Below are 17,843 nucleotides of genomic sequence, written 5' to 3'. Positions count from 1 at the left end.
TGGCTGCAGTGGAAGAAGGTTGTTCGTCTTGATTGTGACTGCTGATCGAAGCAGCAGGATGAGCTGTGAAGAGCTCAGGGCTTCCTCTCTGCTCACATTCAGATAATCCTGCAGAGCTGATCAGACAGAGCTTCACAGTGCAGACAGATAATGAGCCAAAGCAAACTGCAAAAACAGCCCAAGACTTTCTCAAGGAAAGCAAAGAAAGTCTCCAATGTCTGAGTCAGTGACCTGATCTCAGCCCAACAGAGCAGCTTTAGTTATTAAATGCAAAACTTAAGGCAGAGACTCAGAAACAAGCGGCGGAGAGACACTGGCAGAGCATCTCAGGTAAGGAAACAGCACGTGGTGATGTCACCAGGCAGTAAAATATCATTGCAAAGACTTTTATCCAGATACTAAAATATAAAGTTTGTATTCAAAATTATGTTAGTCTGACCAACTACTTCTGAGCCTCTGAGACGGGGAAGATTTATGGGTTTTATTTATTTGAATTAAAGCTGTGAGTTACAAAAATGGTTTAATTTTCCACATATGGCCCGAACTGCACTTTCAAACAGAATATTTAATATTTACACTGGAAAAAAAGTTCTTAAACTTTAACTTCTTTGAAATCTTTCAGGACTTCAGATTTGTACAAATTTAATTTAAGAACATTTCTATTTTGTACAAATAAATATAAATAAAATTATATCTAGTAAAACAAATACGACTGCGCCGTATAAAATCACATTAATTATAGTTTGTTATAACTTTCAGGTGACATTTATAACATGTTTATTATCATTTATATTATTACCAGTAGTGGGAGGAGTCGTTTTATTGTTATTTAAATATGAGGTAAAGTTTTCATTTCCAACCACTTACATTCAGGCCAGCATGTACCCAAGACTTTAACTTCCGTGTTTCCGTCCAATCACATTTACACCTGGAGCTCCATCGGTCTCTTGGCCAATCGGGTCTCACAACGCGCTCTGTTGTCCCGCCCCCTTTCATTCAGCTAATTGTTTACTCGACTGTAAAAGATTTTTTTGAGTTAGCTGCCGGTGTGCTAGCAGCGTTAACGTTCCTGAAACAGCGACACCGCGCTCGTTCTAACCGGATGTGAAATGCGGTGTCTGCGGTGAGTCGTGTGAGTGTAGATGGAGCGAAGCGAAGTTCACACGCTGCACACTGACTTCAGTCCGTCCGCTCAGTTTTCACAGAGTTGAACGAACAATGGCAGTTTGGGCCGGCAGAGGCCGAGAGCTCGCACGACTGTAACCCGTGTGAGCCTGCGCATTGGCCGGTATGTCTGCACTGCGGCCGTGGTGGCTGCTCTTCTGTCTGGCTGTGCTCGGGCATGACCTGCGGGGGTCTCAGGCGGGCTCGGCCCCCAGCGCTGCGAACACTTTAGTATGGGGACCCGGGCTGGAGGCTAGCGTCGTCCTTCCAGCTCGATTCTTCTACATACAGGCGGCGGACAGCTCGGGGAAAAAGTGAGTAATGCGAGGCCTGTGGTATGCGACTCCAGCTGCAGAGCCTGGAGTTTACTGTCGTATCGGGGTGTCAGAATCACATCACTGGTTTTCTCATTATCATGCGCATGTGCAAGCCGGAGACCTCACATGTGACCACGCAGGTGTGATTTAACAGTCAGAAGTACCAAAGGTCTGAATGTAGCTGTGTGCAAAATCACGTCTGTCTCTGAGTCTCCTCCGTATCTCCTCTGTGTCACTATCAGATATCCAGTGCCATGTCAAACCTCTCTGTTCTTTATATTAGAAGAGAAAGGGGACACGAATTTGCTGATAAATATGGAAATGCAGCAAAGAAAGAGTTTATGTGATTGCAAAAAGCGTCCGAGTGAATATTTAGTATGACCGCTTTATTGTTCAGCACAGTCTGAGCTCTCTGAGCAGCTCTGTGAGGATCTTCAGGAACTGTTCTCCAGGCTTCCTGAAGGACAGTCAAAGCTCTTCCTCGGATGTTTCTGCCTTTGCTTGTGTTCTCTGTCAGGATGATCCCACACTGCTTCAGTGGAGCTGAGGTCCGAGTGTCATGCTAAAGAGATGTTTCCAGATGTTCCTGCGTGGTGGATCAGACTCTGTAATTCATCAGTTTATCAAAGAACTTGAAACCATGACACAGCCTCCACCGTGCTTCACAGATGGCTGCAGACTCTCACTGCTGGACCTCCTCCTGACCTCCTCGTACACACTGACCATGATGTGGATCCATCTCTCCATCACACCTGTTCCTCTGACCTTCAGTCCAGTTCTGGTGTCATTTTCAGCCTCAGCCTTTCCTCCTGTTTCCCTTCAGCCGTCCTTCACTGAATCTTCTCTGATGAGGCTTCAGTGAAGTGTGACCATCGCTCGGTGGATTTTTATGCTTGAATCAGAGCTCCTTTGATGGGGTGTCCAAAGAAAAACACTGAGACACCTTCAGAAAACTGGAGAACTATTGCTCAAGAGAACCTTTAGAGAACATTTTATCTTATCTATTTGTACTTATAAGCCAAAAAAACCTGCATGACTACAAAAGAACACTATATAAAATAAAGTGTGGTGTTAAATCTGAAGTTTTGACCTGTGAGGGCAGATATGACAGACAAACCACAGGCAGGACGATGTCAGACGGCCTCCAATGACCTTTTTCATCACACAGTTGCAGGAGCTTATCAAAGGTGCCTCCTCTCTGTGGTGATCATGCCTGCTACAGTCATTACTGCACCGTGAGCTGGTGCAGACACACTGACTGTGCAAAAAGTGCACCCAACCATAAAAAACAGTGCACAAGTTGTTACTCTGAGTGACGATCCAAGTTACCCAGACACATCTGTTAGGAGACCACCACGGCACAGATGTTTTCTGTGACACGCAAACTTTAAACCTTCTTGTATGTAGAGAGTATAAACTGTGAGTGAGCGCTGAAATGAACCATACGATGATGAACTGGCAAAGGTTCAGTCCGCTGCTTTGTAAACATCGGCTCGTATTTGTTGTTATAAGATGAGATGCTGTCCTCCTGAGCAGCAGTAGATATCTTTGTATTCTCCCTCCTCCCACAGTTTGACTGCATCACCTGGTGAGAAAACCTTTGAAGTAAAGATTGTGTCTCCTGTGGAGCAGTTCACCAGGATTTGGATCCAGGTCCTGGATCGTCGGGATGGCTCATTCCTGGTCCGCTACCGAATGTACGCCACCTACTCGGAGCTTCACGTCCACGTTTTGCTGAAGAACGAGCACGTTGCCAAGTCACCGTTTGTTCTCAAAGGTAGGGCGCGGTCCGTGAAGCTGCGATGTTCACTCTGATAAATGACATCATGGACTTGATTCCTGCTCACGCTCCAATCCTGAGTCTTCACCTGCTGTTTTTGCTGGATCCAGAAACTTAATGAGTCAGTGTTGTCGTCTGCAGGCCCGGTCTATCACGAGGGATGCGACTGTCCCCGGGAGAGCGGCTCTGCGTGGGAGGCCCACATGCACTGCCCTCCGTCCTTCGCACAGATAGAGAGGGACCTGTCCTTTTACCCGAGTGTCGACCCAGATCGTAACGCACAGGAGATCCCACAGCGCTTCGGACAGCGGCAGAGCCTCTGCCACTACACCGTCAAAGACAACAAGGTGATTCCACCTGGGGAAACAAACACAGACGTATCATAGGTGTTTATGTTTTACCTGAGAGGAAGCTGAGAAAGTCAGCTTGTGGGCCTCTCAGTCATCCAGCCAGGCCTTCTTAAACCACGACACCATGTAGGCCTCTGGACACACATCAGATCCAAAGGTGAGTGTAGAAGGGAAGAATATGAAGGGTAATGTTCCTTCATCCTGGACCCTGGAGCTGTGTGACTCACCTGTAAGAGCAGAGCCAGGTGTGCATGAGTGCTGCTGTGATAGCGATGAGTCTAAAGCCCGGTTCACACACTGCTCGCATTACATGAGAATATTCAGGAACGTATCCGCTTCCATGACTAGTTCCCTCTAAAGGTATGACTGTGGTAAAGTGAAATTGATGCTTTTAGTAGTAAAAACTACTACAGTAGTACTTTGCTACTGCATTTCATACTGTGTGTGTGAGTGCAGCCGAGTCCCTTTATCAGAGGTGAATGTGACGAGTGTCACACTTCAGGGTTTCTGTTGCTCTGTGTTCACTTCATATCTGAACACTTTGAATGAACGAGAAGGAATAAAGTCATTCCCACATTTCCCAGCATGCCGAGTTGTTTAATTATTTTAATGTCTGCATCATTTTACAGCTCTGTCTGTTTTCTTTATAGTTTAATGAAATACTGAAGTCACTGTATCATTGCAGTAACGACTCAGCTGCCACTGACTCCTGTAATCCTGTGCAGCGGTGTAATCTATTACCTGTGAAGGTAATCTTGGATTGGTGAGCAGCTGTTTTCTGTAATGTGTTTCTGTTGTCTTTAGATCTACGTGAGGACATTTGGGGAACATGTCGGGTTTAGAATCTTTATGGATGCCGTCCTGCTGTCTCTCACCAGAAAGGTAATCCGTGTTTACGTTTACTCAGCCGTCGCTCAGACGACCAGAAACACACTTTGATTTTAATGTCTGTATATGTTGATGCATCAGGGATGAAACGTTCAGACACAACTGGTGCAGTGCATGCTGGTTATCATCGTCATCATCAGTGCAGATATGCGATCAGACGGTGGCAACAGTAATGATTATCATGAAACATTTTCAGGTGCGGCTCCCTGATGTGGAGTTCTTTGTTAATCTCGGTGACTGGCCGTTGGAGAAGAGGAAGCCTCCCGAGAAGCTTCATCCCATCTTCTCCTGGTGTGGCTCCAATAACACCAGAGATATCGTCATGCCGACCTATGACCTGACCGAGTCCGTCCTGGAGACCATGGGGAGGTAAAGCTCTGTGTGGATTCAGCTAAAGTATTGCTACGTTACCACGGAAACTGGCAGTAAATTCAATTCAGTTTTATTTACACAGCACAAAATCACAGCAACAGTCGCCTCAAGACGCTTTATATTGTAAGGTCGACCCTACAATAACACATACAGACAAAAACACAATCATATGATTCCCTATCTGCAAGCACTTTTGGCGACAGTGGGAAGGAAAAACTCCCTTTTTAACAGGAAGAAACCTCCAGCAGAACCAGGCTCAGGGAGGGGCGGGGCCATCTGCTGTGATTGGTTGGTGTGAGAGAAGGAAGACAGGATAAAGACATGCTGTGGAGCAGAGACAGAGGTTAATAACAGATATGATTCAGTGCAGAGAGGTCTGTTAATACATAGTGAGAGAAGAAGAAACCCCCAGTGCATCATGGGAATCCCCGGCAGCCTACGTCTATTGCAGCATAACTAAGGGAGGATTCAGGGTCACCTGGTTCCTGCTCCTCTTCATGTACGCGTGCTCTGCCATCACCGAGGCCGTCAGTAAGCAGACTGCAGTATGAACCTGCATTTCCTCCTCTCACCTTGCTGCTGTTTGAGTTGATATTTAATGCAGGTGTGATGATGAGAGCTGTTTAATGTTGGACCCTCACCTGTGAGGTTAGTGATCTCACAAACTGCAGAGGATGTAACATTCAGCACGTCCTCTGCCGTACAGGGTGAGCCTGGACATGATGTCGGTTCAGGCCAACACGGGGCCGCCGTGGCCCGAGAAGAACGCCACCGCCTTCTGGAGGGGGCGGGACAGCCGACAGGAGCGCCTGGAGCTGGTCAAGCTTTCGAGGGCTCACCCGCACATCATAGACGCCGCCTTTACTAATTTCTTCTTCTTCAAACACGACGAGAGCCTCTACGGGCCGCTCGTCAAACATGTTTCGTTTTTTGACTTTTTCAAGGTGAGATGAATTATATTCCATAAAAACGCTTTTATTACGTCAGATATTCTTATGCTAATGTGTGTGTTTTCATTGTGTCCATGCATCACCAGTACAAGTACCAAATCAACATTGATGGCACTGTGGCAGCTTATCGGCTGCCGTACCTGCTGGCGGGGGACAGCGTGGTCCTGAAGCAGGATTCTGGGTACTACGAACATTTCTACAAGCAGCTTCGAGCGTGGGAGCACTACATCCCTGTCAGGGCAGACCTGAGAGACCTGCTGGAGAAGATCCAGTGGGCGCGTGACCACGACGAAGAGGTGACGAGAACACGTGACTGGATCCTCGCTGGTTTCACTAATGACGAGTGAAGGTGGTGTCATTTTGTTTTCTTCTTTCAGGCAAAGAAAATTGCTCTCGCAGGTCAGCAGTTTGCCCGCAGTCACCTCATGGGGGACACCATCTTCTGTTACTACTACATACTGATCAAGGTAATGTGATTACAGTTTCAGAGTTACTGCACGACTGAAAAAGTATACAATGTTACTACTCACGCAGTCTTACTGTGCTCGCGCTGCGTCGCACTGACACAATGCTGATCATTCTTCATTCGGACCGATGTAAATGTGTCGCACTTCCCTCACATGTCATATTTATGCGTGCGAACTAGGACTACGCCAAACTCCAGGTCACCGAGCCGAAGATCCGGAAGGACATGGAAGTCGTGGAGCAGCCTGCTGATGACCTGTTCCCATGTTCCTGCCACAGGACAAACGTGAGAAACACCCAAATGCTTTGTTTGCTCTGCAGCTTGTCTGCAGATCCGAATGATCTTATTTTACTTTTTGCACGTTAAGAAGAGGAAACAACGTTAAATCTGGGATAGTTTTATTATTCTACAGTCTGTGGCGCCATCTGGTGTACGTGAGGCGTCACTGCAACCACCAAGAAGCCACGTTAGAGTGAACGTTTGGACCAACGTGCTGTTCTAACAGGAGTGTTTTCATGTTTGTTTTTCAGGTGAAGGATGAACTGTGACTGAGCTCCTCCCACTTCATAACTGACAGCCTTTTCTTTTAAAGTGCCAATCAATTGTATGACTATGGTTTGAATATCTGATTCTTATTTTTCAATAAATGCTTTTAATGTGTTCAGAGCGTGTTTTTCTCTCTGATGTCAGATTATTTACTCAGTGAGGTTTAGTGTCAGCCCTGAGGTTGAGCAGCTGACCGCTGTGCCTGTTGGAAAATCAGCCGTGGCCACGCCTTCAGTTTACCTGACGGATAAAACAGAACGGAAAACATTTAAAATAAAAATCGTATCCTTGTGAAAAAGTAAACAAACGGAAGTGTCATAAAGTTAATGCTGCTGTTTATAACTGACCATTACCCTGTTGCATGGTTTAGATTTGAACCACAAAGCATTGAGTCGCTGTTGGTGAGGAGTCACTGCCCTGTACAAAGTGATATTTTTGCTGAGATATTTATCCTGATATATAAAATCAAACGTATAAAATCAAAGATGCTCAGACATGGATAAAACTGAAAGTATGAAACATGATAGAGAGTATAGGGTGATGTTTCAATTGATCAGATGTCAGTAATATCCAACAATGTGCCAGTGTGCAGGATGACTGGGAAGGAAGGGAAGTGTTACAGAGACTGACCATTATGAAGTATGATGCTGCGTTTCCAGTACGTCCACTGGATAAAGATATATTAAAAAGCGAACAATCTGAAACAAATAATTTTAATGAAACATAAACATTTCAAACCATTTATTTATTTTTTAATAAAAAGTACTTTAGATACAGGTTTGGTGACGCTGTAGTGACCACTCCTCCCCGCTAGGTGTCACTAATACGTATTGAAGTCCTCGGTGTTCCAGAGAAGAAGCTGCTTGTGATGGAGACGTTTCTGGAGGTAAATATGAAAAATAAAAAGCAAACATGTCAGAAACCAGAGTCAGGTTAGAATGAAACGGAACTCGAACCAGGAGCGGAGCACCGAGAGGACGGGTGCACGAGAGGCTAGCGCGCGCCACGTCCTGTGGGCTCGGTGTGCTTCACAAACACACAAACACCTGCGCAGGTTACAAAGCCTGTAGGCAGTGAGCGCAGCAGGAAGTGTAAGCCTCGGGGAATTCAAAGGTTTCGAGTCTGATTTTGAATAAGAGCGTGGCTGGAACTGATCTCAGACCAGCAGGCAGCTGGTTCCAAAGATCACGACCACAGTAAGTGAAGCACCTCCAGCCCCGAGCTCTGGCTCTGGAGCAGCTGATGACCTGACAGGTGTGACTGGGTTAGAGACACGGACCAAACCACAGAGAGCTGTATGAACTATCAGAAGGATCGTAAAGGTCGCAGGGAGCCAGTGTGGAAGTGGTGTGGAGTAATGTGGTCACGTGTGTGTGAGGATGAATGAGCTGATGATCTGGAGAGTGTTACAGTAATCTGCTGGATGTGATGGACCAGTGAGTCAGAGTCAGCTTGAGATAAGACTTCTGATTTTTCAAGTATCACCATGTAATCACCTTCACTGGCTCAAGAGTTGGGAGGTTGCCGGTTCGAGCCCCGGCTCGGACAGTCTCGGTCGTTGTGTCCTTGGGCAAGACACTTCACCCGTTGCCTACTGGTGGTGGTCAGAGGGCCCGGTGGCGCCAGTGTCCGGCAGCCTCGCCTCTGTCAGTGCGCCCCAGGGTGGCTGTGGCTACAATGTAGCTGCCATCACCTGTGTGTGAATGTGTGGATGACTGGATATGTAAAGCGCTTTGGGGTCCTTAGGGACTAGTAAAGCGCTATATAAATACAGGCCATTTACCATTCACTGCTCTGTAAAGGTCGGGAGAGAGAATGGTTGGCTGTGAGGTGCTGAATCGGTGCTCGCTGGCTTTCAGGAGGCGGTGAAGGTGCCGTTTGGGGCCAAATCTTTAGATGCTGCCCTGTGCGTCCCTGCCGCCATGTCGGACGCTCACACCGCCGTGATCCTCACGCACGGAGCCGGGGGAGACATGAACTTCAGTCAGCTGGTTTCTCTGGCTCACCAGCTGGCATCACACGGTTTCCTGTGCCTGCGCTTTACATGCAAAGGTTTGAACCTGGCTCACAGGCTGAAGGCGTACACTGCTGTGTGGGTACGTGTTAAAGTCAAAACTGCACTCACTGCTTTACGTGCAATATTACACGTTTTTTGTAGAGCACCAGTATGATGTAACGTGTGCTGTTTAACGTGTTTCTACCTGTAGGACTACCTGAAGTCACTGCAGAGGTTCACAGTAAAACGCGTCTTTTTTGGAGGTAAGAAGCCTTAAGATGTTCAAAACAAAAGAGGAAGAGCTCAGAGCAGAAACGCTGTCGGGTCATTTTGTCTCACGTACTTCAGTTTGCAAAGTGTTGTTGTACCTTAACAGTTTACTTTGGGGGGAAGTATGTTAATGTGGTAAAACAGACCCCACGTTGATGTCCGGGGCTTAAAGACCGCACTCTGTCCATGAGCGCCTGCCTTTAACTGATGACATCACCAGATACCACATCTTCACCTCTGAACCTCCATCTATGTTTCAAGTGAAGACGAGGACATGCAGCAGTGTAGAAATAACTGAGTGGGAGTCCTTGAACACTGTGACGTTTCCACAGGCAGGTCGATGGGGTGTCGTGCGGCTGCAGCTTTAGCTAGGCGACTGAGCGAGGAATCCGAGGCCGCGGTGGAGGGTGTGATCTGCTTGTCTTTCCCCCTGCACCCCCCAGGACAGACGCATGCACACCGCCAACGGAGCGAAGATCTAAGGGTGCTGCCGGCGCACACGCGTGTGCTGTTTGTGTCGGGCACTGAGGACGACATGTGTGACAGGGTGAGGAATGAGATTCATACCTAATGCATGTTTCCTTATTAAACTATTAGAAGACTGTCCTGTGTGCTCATTGTTGCTGTTCTGTTTGCATGTAGTTCTGATGCATCTGTGTAACGGGACATTGCTCTTGCTCTTGGGACGTGCTGCAGTGCTCACTCTGCTCTGTGTCCTCGCTCAGGTTCACTTTGACACAACGGTGAAAGAAATGAAAGCTCAGGTTGAGATTTTGTGGCTACGAGGAGGCAGCCATGGACTGAAGGTGAAAGGCCGTTCTGAGGTGTCCGTGATGGAGGAAGTGAACCTAAAAGTCATCTCTTGGATCAGGAATCAGGCGGCACAGGCCCCTTAATGTCCTCTCGTTAAATCTGTTGCTTTTGTTCCAATAAACGATGGCAGTATTTCACAGTGGGCGTCTGTGTGAACACATGGGGAGCTTTTATTCTGCACAGTATGTGAAACCCGAATCTTAATGTGCAACATGGTGATGAATGTTGATAAATCAGTCTGTGCAGACATTACTCTTCCTCACACTTCCTCTCCGTATTCATCTGAAGTCATAACTCATTACAGTTTAAAGGTGTTTTTCTGCTGCACAGACTACCTTTAGCAGCACTAAAAACTATGCAACAAACAGTTCAGGAGTTGTACACGAGAAGACGTTTGTTTGGGATTGAGGAGCCTTAAGAACAGTCCTGGTTTATGGGTCAGGAGGAGCCCCTCAGAGGCCGCCTGCAGCACAAAGGAGAACACCGAGGTGATGATGATGCTGTCGGTTTGTGAGAGGAGCTGAAAGAAACTCTTTCACATGGAGGTTTTCACATCGACCCCTCGCTGAAGTTCCTCTATGAGTGTAAAGTGGAAGACGACCCTCGGTTTGAAGTTGAGTGCTTGCTTCCTGCCTGTACTGTCACAATAAAGTGCTGTTCTCCTGACAGCACCTTGTGGCACAGCGGTGGTTTGTGCTGTGTTTCAGTATAAAGGTCACTTTTTCAGGGGCTTCAGTTTTGACCCTCACCGTGTTTGTTTGGATGAAATAATTATTCTGTTATTGTGTGCAAACAGGAATAACGTATATGTTTACAAATGCTGTGTTAATAATCCATTGCTCTATTAAAACACGTTTATTGTCATTATCCTCGTTGTGTTTTCATAATTTTAATATTTATTGGCCTTTATTGTTTCTACGCTTTTGTTCTGATCAGTTCGTGATAACTACTCGGAGGAATCATTTGTGTTGTAAGCACTTTAGCAGAGCACACTCGGCGACTGCGGTGCCTTTAACACAGACGATGACGTTTACGCGTGCTCGTACGCCATTGGCTGTGGGACTTCCGGGTCGTATTTTGTTTTTCAGGCAGACTCGAGCATGGCCGTGGAGCTCTGGAACAGAGTCAACGTCCCTTTTCCCAGCGCCGTGTCCGCTGTCCGCGTGCCCTTCACCGCACAGACAGGTACGAGCCGCAGCGCGCGGTCACTGACGTGCTGTGTGCGAAATAACACGCCGCATGCGACCCACGTGGGAGAGCCAGGACTCGGCGCCGCGTGGCTGTGAGGTGACGATGATGATGGTGTTTGTGTTTGTGCAGCTGCAGACGTTGAAACGCTGCTGACGGAGCGCGAAAATGTGCTGAAGCTGCTCCGCAGTGAGATGCTTCAGACGGAGGTCAGGCTGCTGTACGAGCTGCTGTACGTCCTGAACAACAGCTACCGGGGCAACAAGACGTTCAAGGCACTGAAGCAGGTGAGCGCTGTCTCCAGGGCAACCGTGGGTGTGTTCATTAAGAGCTCAGGGCAACTCGGAGCGCGCCCACCTGAGCTCCGAGTCACGTACAGGTGATATCGTCGTGTTGGTGTTGTTCCCAGATCAACATTGCAAGTGACCAATCAGAATGTTGTGACGTCATACTTTTGCGACTTCGGGAAAAACCGCCGTAAAACAAAAAACTGTACTTAAGCTGCGAGAAACCGCCTCTGTCCGCCGATCAACGGACCCTGACCCTGACCGTAACCCTTTAATAAACGCTGAGCAGAACTGATATTGTCCTTGCAACATTGGAATTTCATAAATGCACGAATGGCTTGGCGCGCAAAAGAATAACGTCACAACAATGTGATTGGTCACTTGCAATGTTGATCCTGGAACAACATTTTCATGATGATGTGGGAACAACACCAACACGACGACAACATGTTCCTCCTCCATGCAGCCAGGCAGCCTGTCGTTCACAGTAGGGATGGATGACGCCACGTCTGTATGTCCTATACTGATGTCATAGATTTGGATACCGATATGACTCCGGTATAGTCTGCTTTTAGTCATAAATGTCATATTAAGATTTAAAAAAAGCAAAAAAACGACTAAAGTTCTTCTATTATACTTGTAAGCAGCCAAAATACTGCTCAGCTCAGCTGATCTTTTTATTTAAAGCTTTGAAACAAACGTCATCACCGGTATCCAAGAACATTACAAATTCCAACTTTAGATCTAAGTATTTAAAGTAACATTCAAAACGCAGTTTTATGCAAAGTTCTGAAAAACACATGAAGCCCAATATCATCACAAAATAATGTTTGTATTCAACAACTTGATTGATTGATTGATTATGCCTTTAATGAAACGTTGGTTTGGCAGCACGTAGCGAGGCTCACAATGCTCCTTTAAGCACCAAAAACTGACATTTCCCACAACAGAAATGCAGTTCAGCTTTATTTATACAGCGCCAGTCGCCTCAGGGCGCTTTATATCGTAAGGTAGACCCTACAGTAATACATACAGAGAAACCCCCCTATGAGCAAGTAAATGGCCTGTATTTGTACAGCACTTTACTAGTCCCTATGGACCCCAAAGCGCTTTACACATTCTGCCGGACACTGGCGCCACCGGGCCCTCTGACCACCACCAGTAGGCAACGGGTGAAGTGTCTTGCCCAAGGACACAACAACCGAGACTGTCAGAGCCGGGGCTCGAACCGGCAACCTTCCGATTACAAGGCGAACTCCCAACTCTTGAGCCACGATCGCCCATAGTGGGAAGGAGAAACTCCCTTTTAACAGGAAGAAACCTCCGGAAGAACCAGGCTCAGGGAGGGGCGGGGCCATCTGCTGTGATTGGTTGGGGTGACAGAAGGAAGACAGGATAAAGAGACAGATTAATAACACGTGTTGTGCTCATCGAGTACAACAAATTCAGCAGTTTTCTCTGTTATCAGCTTTGCTTTGTTGCTTTCTGGACGGAGTTTCTCGCGACTCTGAATGTTTTCCAAAAGCGTTTGTTGATACTTTTCTGCTTCGTGTTGGAGGCCTGGATGAACTCTGTACTAGGGATGGGTATCGTTTAGGTTTTATCCGATACCGGTGCCAAACCGGTACTTTTGAAACGGTGCCGGTGCTTAAACGGTGCTCAAACCGGTGCTTAAAGAATGGAGAACACAAAATTGGTCCAAAAACCTCTCATGTTCAGCTGTTTTTTGTAAAAAGATAACAATGTTAGCCTTTTCTGCAGCTATGGGGCATATATGGTATCACTCTTGGCTGGAAGCAGTGCTTAAACAATGGAAAAAACACAGACTTTGTCCAAAAACCTCTCATGTTTAACTGTTTTCCACTTTTTCTTTGGTCATTTTAGCCTTTTTGGCCAGGGTGAAGGGAGTATCTGCCATCAAACAAGAAGACAGCCGCATGTAGCTATGATGATGTTTGCTAGTTCACCTTACATGCATTAATGTAATAACGTGGTTAGCCTACTCAACGTAAATTACACACGAACAACATTAAGCTACTCACGCAGAGAAGAACGGCTGCTGCTGCATCATCATTTCTGCTACACTGGCAGGGCTAGGGGCCAGGACTCTCCTCTTCGTGTTTTTGGGGGATGTTGCATAACAGGCAACCCACCCGCAGTAGATGTGCTCGGTGTGAGGTCTCGCAGCAAGCTATCAAATACGGCGCATTTCTCGGCTTTTAAAAAAAACGCTATGTGTCGCCAGGTGTTTCATCAGATTCTTGGTGTTACCTCCTTTGACAGTATCACAGTATCAGCTTAAAGCACTTGTTGCTGCTGAGTTTGCATATTTTGCTGTGAAGTACAGACAGACTTTTGACCACTTCGCCTTGGGCATTTTTAATCTGTAGCTCTGCTCTAACAGAACGTACGTACCTGGCCCCGCCTACTATCCTCGGAAACGTAAAATGATTGGCTAGAATCTAAAGTGTATCACAGCTCAGGAAAAAAAAGCACCGAAATAAAGCACCGAAATGTGCGCTGCTTTTCGGTCTGGTTACTACCGTTTATGTCAGAACCGGTGCCATCATGGCACCGGACACCGGTACCCGTCCCTACTCTGTACTGAGTCACTGGATAAACTCTGTGTGCTCCTGTATTTGGTATTTCTGTGAGTGTTTAATCATGTTTGTGGTGTTAAAGTTCCCAACGCTGCTACCACATCTTCCTATTTTCTTCTTTCAGTCTGAAGTAACTCCACGCCGCCGACAGGTCTCGCACACAACGACCGCTCTATCGCATGACACATACTGCTCCGACGTGCTAAGGTCACGACCTCGGTTATGCCGTGTCGCAAGCTTCATGAGGCACTTTTGTAATATTTAAAGGATCGGGCTACACTTTTTATTTCTCCTGATATCTGATCAAGTCATTTAGGTCAGGATCAGGCCGGTGCTGTATATGGGATCGATGCATCCCCAGTTCACCCCGATCCAGGTTCAGCCTCAGACTGTTGTTACATGTAACATCACAGACATGGAAATCATGATTAACAGGATGAAAGGCTGCGTGTTTGTGACTCTGGGGACAATAAAACAGCTGTAATCAGACTGACAGCCTGAATGTCTCCAGAGTCACAGCATCAGAAAGACCTCCAGCATAAGTTATCAGTGAGCCTCCACAGACTGCTGTTTGTCCTTCACTGATCGATGTTTTAATACAAAGATAACCTGAGTGAAAATAAACTGCAGTTTTTAATGCTGATTGTATTTATCAAGGGAGACGAGGTATCTGTGCCCAGCAGCACTGCAGTCCACACCTTGTGGTGTGTTGATGGTGAGTGTTTCACGTCTCTGTGGAGGAACTTTGTCCCACTCTGAATAGTTGGAGGCTTTTCCAGTATGAGCGCCTGTCTATGGTCACCTCGGTCTGATTAAGTCCACACTTTGACTCGGACGCTCCAGAACCTTCATTTTCTCTTCAGAGCCAATCAGAGGTGGAGCTGCTGCTGCTGCATGACTGCCGGGCCCACATTCTCCTAGAGAGCAGCTCAGACCATCACGCTCCCACCGCCGTGTCCGACTGCTGCTGTGATGTTCTCTTTATGTTTAATGCAGATGTAACGGGACTCAAACCTCCCAACGTTCAGCTTTTGTCTCCTCAGGCCACGGGATGTTCTCCCAGAAGTCTCGGAGATCATCCAGATGTTTTCACTAGGCCGGTGTTCTGGCCTTAGTCAACTAGCAGACTAACCTACATGTTCCTTCCTTCAAAGGTGGAGCAGTGTGTGAACCGGCTGAAGAACATGAAGCTCGATGCTGCTCTTCAGGAACTGTCAGATCTGTGTCCGAACAGGATCCAGAGGTAAGTCTGCGGCTCGCTGTGAAGTGTGTGACGTGCAGAGCAGGTCTTCATCGTGAACCTTCACTGCTGTGACCAGGTTGGATTCATGAACCAGTCCACTCAGCTTTTATTTACTGAGTGCACAATGAAAATGTGTGTTATTCCCACAGTAGACCGGGGGTGGGCAACTGCATGAATGAAGTCCTCTCAGCATGCAGACGGACGTCTTTATAGAAGATAGGACGGAGATTCAAACTGTGAAATTCTGTGTGGATGTCAGTTTCTGCCACAGTCTGCAGTGGTGTGTGTCTGTGTGTTTTAGGCAGCTGAGCATCAAGGACGGCCAGTGTGTCGTTCCCAGTCAGCCCACGCTGGAGTGGATCTGTCTCAAAGTGCTGGGGGCCGCTCGGCTGACGAGCTGCACGCTGCGTCGCTGCAGCAGAGCTTTCACGTATCCTTCTGTGAGGCCGTTCTGTTCTCAGACTCGGCATCGATCTCCGCGTGAATGACGTGCGGATGTCTTCATCTGAACCAAGTCTGACTCTCGTGCCCTCTGCAGGTTTCCCCTTAACAGCTGCTTGTTTCAGACTCGCAAAGCAGCAGATGAAGTGGGAGGAGTTTGTCATCCTGAACGTGGTGATAACCAGCATGCTCAGCCGTCTGTGGTCAGGACGTTTTCTGCAGCATACGTGCATTTAGAGAGAGAGCGCACTAAGTCTGCAGAAAGTGTTAACACGTTGTATTTCGTGCGTTCTCAGGGTGATTTTCCGTGGCGTGCTGCTCGCCCTGTCCGGCCTCTACCGGCAGCTCCTGGAGCTTCTCAGAGACGTAGCCCGAGTCCAGCCCATGCCCTTCCTCACAGACTTCTCCCTGCCAGCTGATCTGGCTCAGTTCCTCGGTCCCTCTGATGCTTTGTTATTGACCAAGCCTGCGGCGCACAGCAGAGCGCGGCAGGAAAAGAAGCAGGCGGCGAAGAAACTTCCAGCTGAAGCCAAGAAGACCTGCGCGCAGAAAAGAAAGCTCAAAGAAGACCTCGGCGTTGCAGTTATAAGAGGTAGTCTGCATTCATGCGCTGTTTTTCCCAACGCAAACGTGACCTCAGTGAGACGTGAACCTCCCCACATCCCCACTCACATCCCTGATATTTCTCCAGGCGTCGGCCTCGCAGCAGACAGGAAGTCTTTTTTCAAGCTGTGCAGGACTTTCACAGAGGTATGTGAGCAAGCACGTGACTCGTCTCTACTTTTACTGTTTCTAATGTTCACGTATTTACTTCTTCTTCTTGCGACTCGAGGGCAAGTCGACGCCCAAACAAACGAGCAGAGCTGACAGGAGACACGAGTTCCAGAAGCAGGTGAGAGATGCTGCTTCTTTCTCACACCTGGAGATCCGTGTGGACGAGATGATTCGCTGGTGCAAATCCCAGAGGATGGGAAAGGAAAAACGCCTTTTAACCTTCCTGCAGTTAAAGTGCCGGCAGATGAAATGCCTGGAGGCAGCGGGCTACAAGTAAGAGCGACACTTTCTCAGGAAGTCTTCCTTTAGCGTTCTGCAGAGGTGCTCATGTTCTCTCTTCTCGTGCTTCAGCGTCCAGAGGAAGCTGCAAACCTTCAAAAAGGAAGCTTGCTGGGCTTCATCTCCAGAAGGATCAGCGCCAAAGACCTTACGTTCGCTCGCCTCGAGGAGACGTGTCCACGGGAGAATTCGTTTTCATACTCTCAGGAGGCTTATGATGAGAGGCGGCGTAAAAAGGAAAGAGCAGGCGGGACGACAGACACGAGCTCGACTTAGCGGGGACGACCTGAGAAGCGGGACCGCTCGAGAGGCGACGTGTCGGAGCACGGTCACTCACGATGACATCGATGACATTTTTGCCTCTGCAGGTCTGTGAAGCCCGAAAGCGCCGATTTAAGGTCACAGACAGACGAACAGTCTGAGCAGGTTTGGAAGCAGAAGCTGTGCTCGCCATGTTTAATGTGTCTCTCATTAAAAGCTATAAAGCACGGAAACAACTGAACCCCCCCAGACTAAAAGATTCTGTTTTAATTTGGGTACGCATGGAACACACACTCACCAGCCACTTCATTAGGTACGCCTGTTCCAGCTGGTTCGCATCAAGATATGCAGTAAAGCATCTGGGGATGCACAGCACGTCAACGGTTAAAGATCACAGCGAGCGTCGCTGCTGAGGTCCAGCCGAGCTGGTTTCCTGAACTTGCCTGAAGGATGTTGGCTGCAGTCTCAAAGCAGAGCCATGATGAATGAACCCAACCCAGTATTAGACACCTGATACAGTGAATGTGTGAAATCAAATGTAAGAGAAAATAAATTAACTGATGGAGCTGAAATATGACTGTGTGAGTAGAATGCTTATTTAATGAGCATGCAGACTGAAGCCTGTGCTTATGGTTTGAAGCATGCATGCAGTGGCAGCATGTTTACGTGCTTCTTCTGTCTGTCTGAAGGAAATTTAAATCCGTTTGTGCAGCTGTGCCAGTTTTTAATAATGTTCGAAGTCACGCACTACAGATCTGAGCAAGGCTTTTACAGTAGTTGGTGTATTTGGCTCCCCCTGGTGGGCTCGAGGATCAGCGCACAGACAAATTCCAGGCTCGATTCATCTTTGGGAATACG

At 47.6% G+C, this 17,843-nt stretch overlaps 3 protein-coding genes across 7 annotated transcripts; all 3 read left to right on the top strand.

Moving 5' to 3' along the window:
• The first annotated feature begins 1,009 nt into the window (after positions 1–1,009).
• poglut2 (protein O-glucosyltransferase 2) lies at positions 1,010–6,951 on the top strand. 2 transcript variants are annotated; one of them, XM_085434787.1, is made up of 10 exons: positions 1,010–1,123; positions 3,053–3,258; positions 3,403–3,608; positions 4,416–4,493; positions 4,696–4,868; positions 5,578–5,815; positions 5,908–6,117; positions 6,199–6,288; positions 6,468–6,572; positions 6,818–6,951. In XM_085434787.1, exons 1-10 carry the CDS (start codon positions 1,110–1,112, stop codon positions 6,833–6,835), a joined length of 1,338 nt encoding a protein of 445 aa, XP_085290913.1. In that variant the 5' UTR covers positions 1,010–1,109; the 3' UTR covers positions 6,836–6,951. The 2 variants fall into 2 exon arrangements, with proteins under 2 accessions (XP_085290913.1, XP_085290911.1); XM_085434785.1 differs by having other exon boundaries at positions 1,010–1,478.
• A 700-nt stretch (positions 6,952–7,651) lies between these two features.
• tex30 (testis expressed 30) lies at positions 7,652–10,780 on the top strand. Of its 2 annotated transcripts, none has more exons than XM_085434791.1 (5): positions 7,652–7,719; positions 8,693–8,929; positions 9,041–9,092; positions 9,432–9,646; positions 9,825–10,780. In XM_085434791.1, the coding sequence occupies exons 1-5, from the start codon at positions 7,702–7,704 to the stop codon at positions 9,993–9,995; spliced, it is 693 nt and encodes a 230-aa protein (XP_085290917.1). In that variant the 5' UTR covers positions 7,652–7,701; the 3' UTR covers positions 9,996–10,780. The 2 variants fall into 2 exon arrangements, with proteins under 2 accessions (XP_085290917.1, XP_085290918.1); XM_085434792.1 differs by having other exon boundaries at positions 7,668–7,719; positions 8,636–8,929.
• Positions 10,781–10,957: 177 nt separating this feature from the next.
• On the top strand, positions 10,958–17,226 carry rmp64 (ribonuclease MRP subunit p64). Of its 3 annotated transcripts, none has more exons than XM_085434790.1 (9): positions 10,958–11,097; positions 11,233–11,387; positions 15,142–15,230; positions 15,532–15,660; positions 15,797–15,874; positions 15,968–16,263; positions 16,363–16,421; positions 16,504–16,718; positions 16,797–17,226. In XM_085434790.1, the coding sequence occupies exons 1-9, from the start codon at positions 11,013–11,015 to the stop codon at positions 17,098–17,100; spliced, it is 1,410 nt and encodes a 469-aa protein (XP_085290916.1). In that variant the 5' UTR covers positions 10,958–11,012; the 3' UTR covers positions 17,101–17,226. The 3 variants fall into 3 exon arrangements, with proteins under 3 accessions (XP_085290916.1, XP_085290915.1, XP_085290914.1); XM_085434789.1 differs by lacking the exons at positions 10,958–11,097; positions 11,233–11,387 and adding exons at positions 11,412–11,479; positions 11,854–11,898; XM_085434788.1 differs by lacking the exons at positions 10,958–11,097; positions 11,233–11,387 and adding an exon at positions 11,890–11,945.
• Positions 17,227–17,843: the final 617 nt, after the last annotated feature.

The sequence above is a fragment of the Copadichromis virginalis genome, linkage group LG16 (genome assembly GCF_057382275.1).
Source record: "Copadichromis virginalis isolate Kocher_CV1m ecotype Utaka linkage group LG16, C_Virginalis_male_GT1.1, whole genome shotgun sequence".
Lineage (NCBI taxonomy): Eukaryota > Metazoa > Chordata > Actinopteri > Cichliformes > Cichlidae > Copadichromis > Copadichromis virginalis.
Note: the sequence above shows the minus strand (reverse complement) of the source record. Positions and strands in the feature narration are given on the sequence as shown.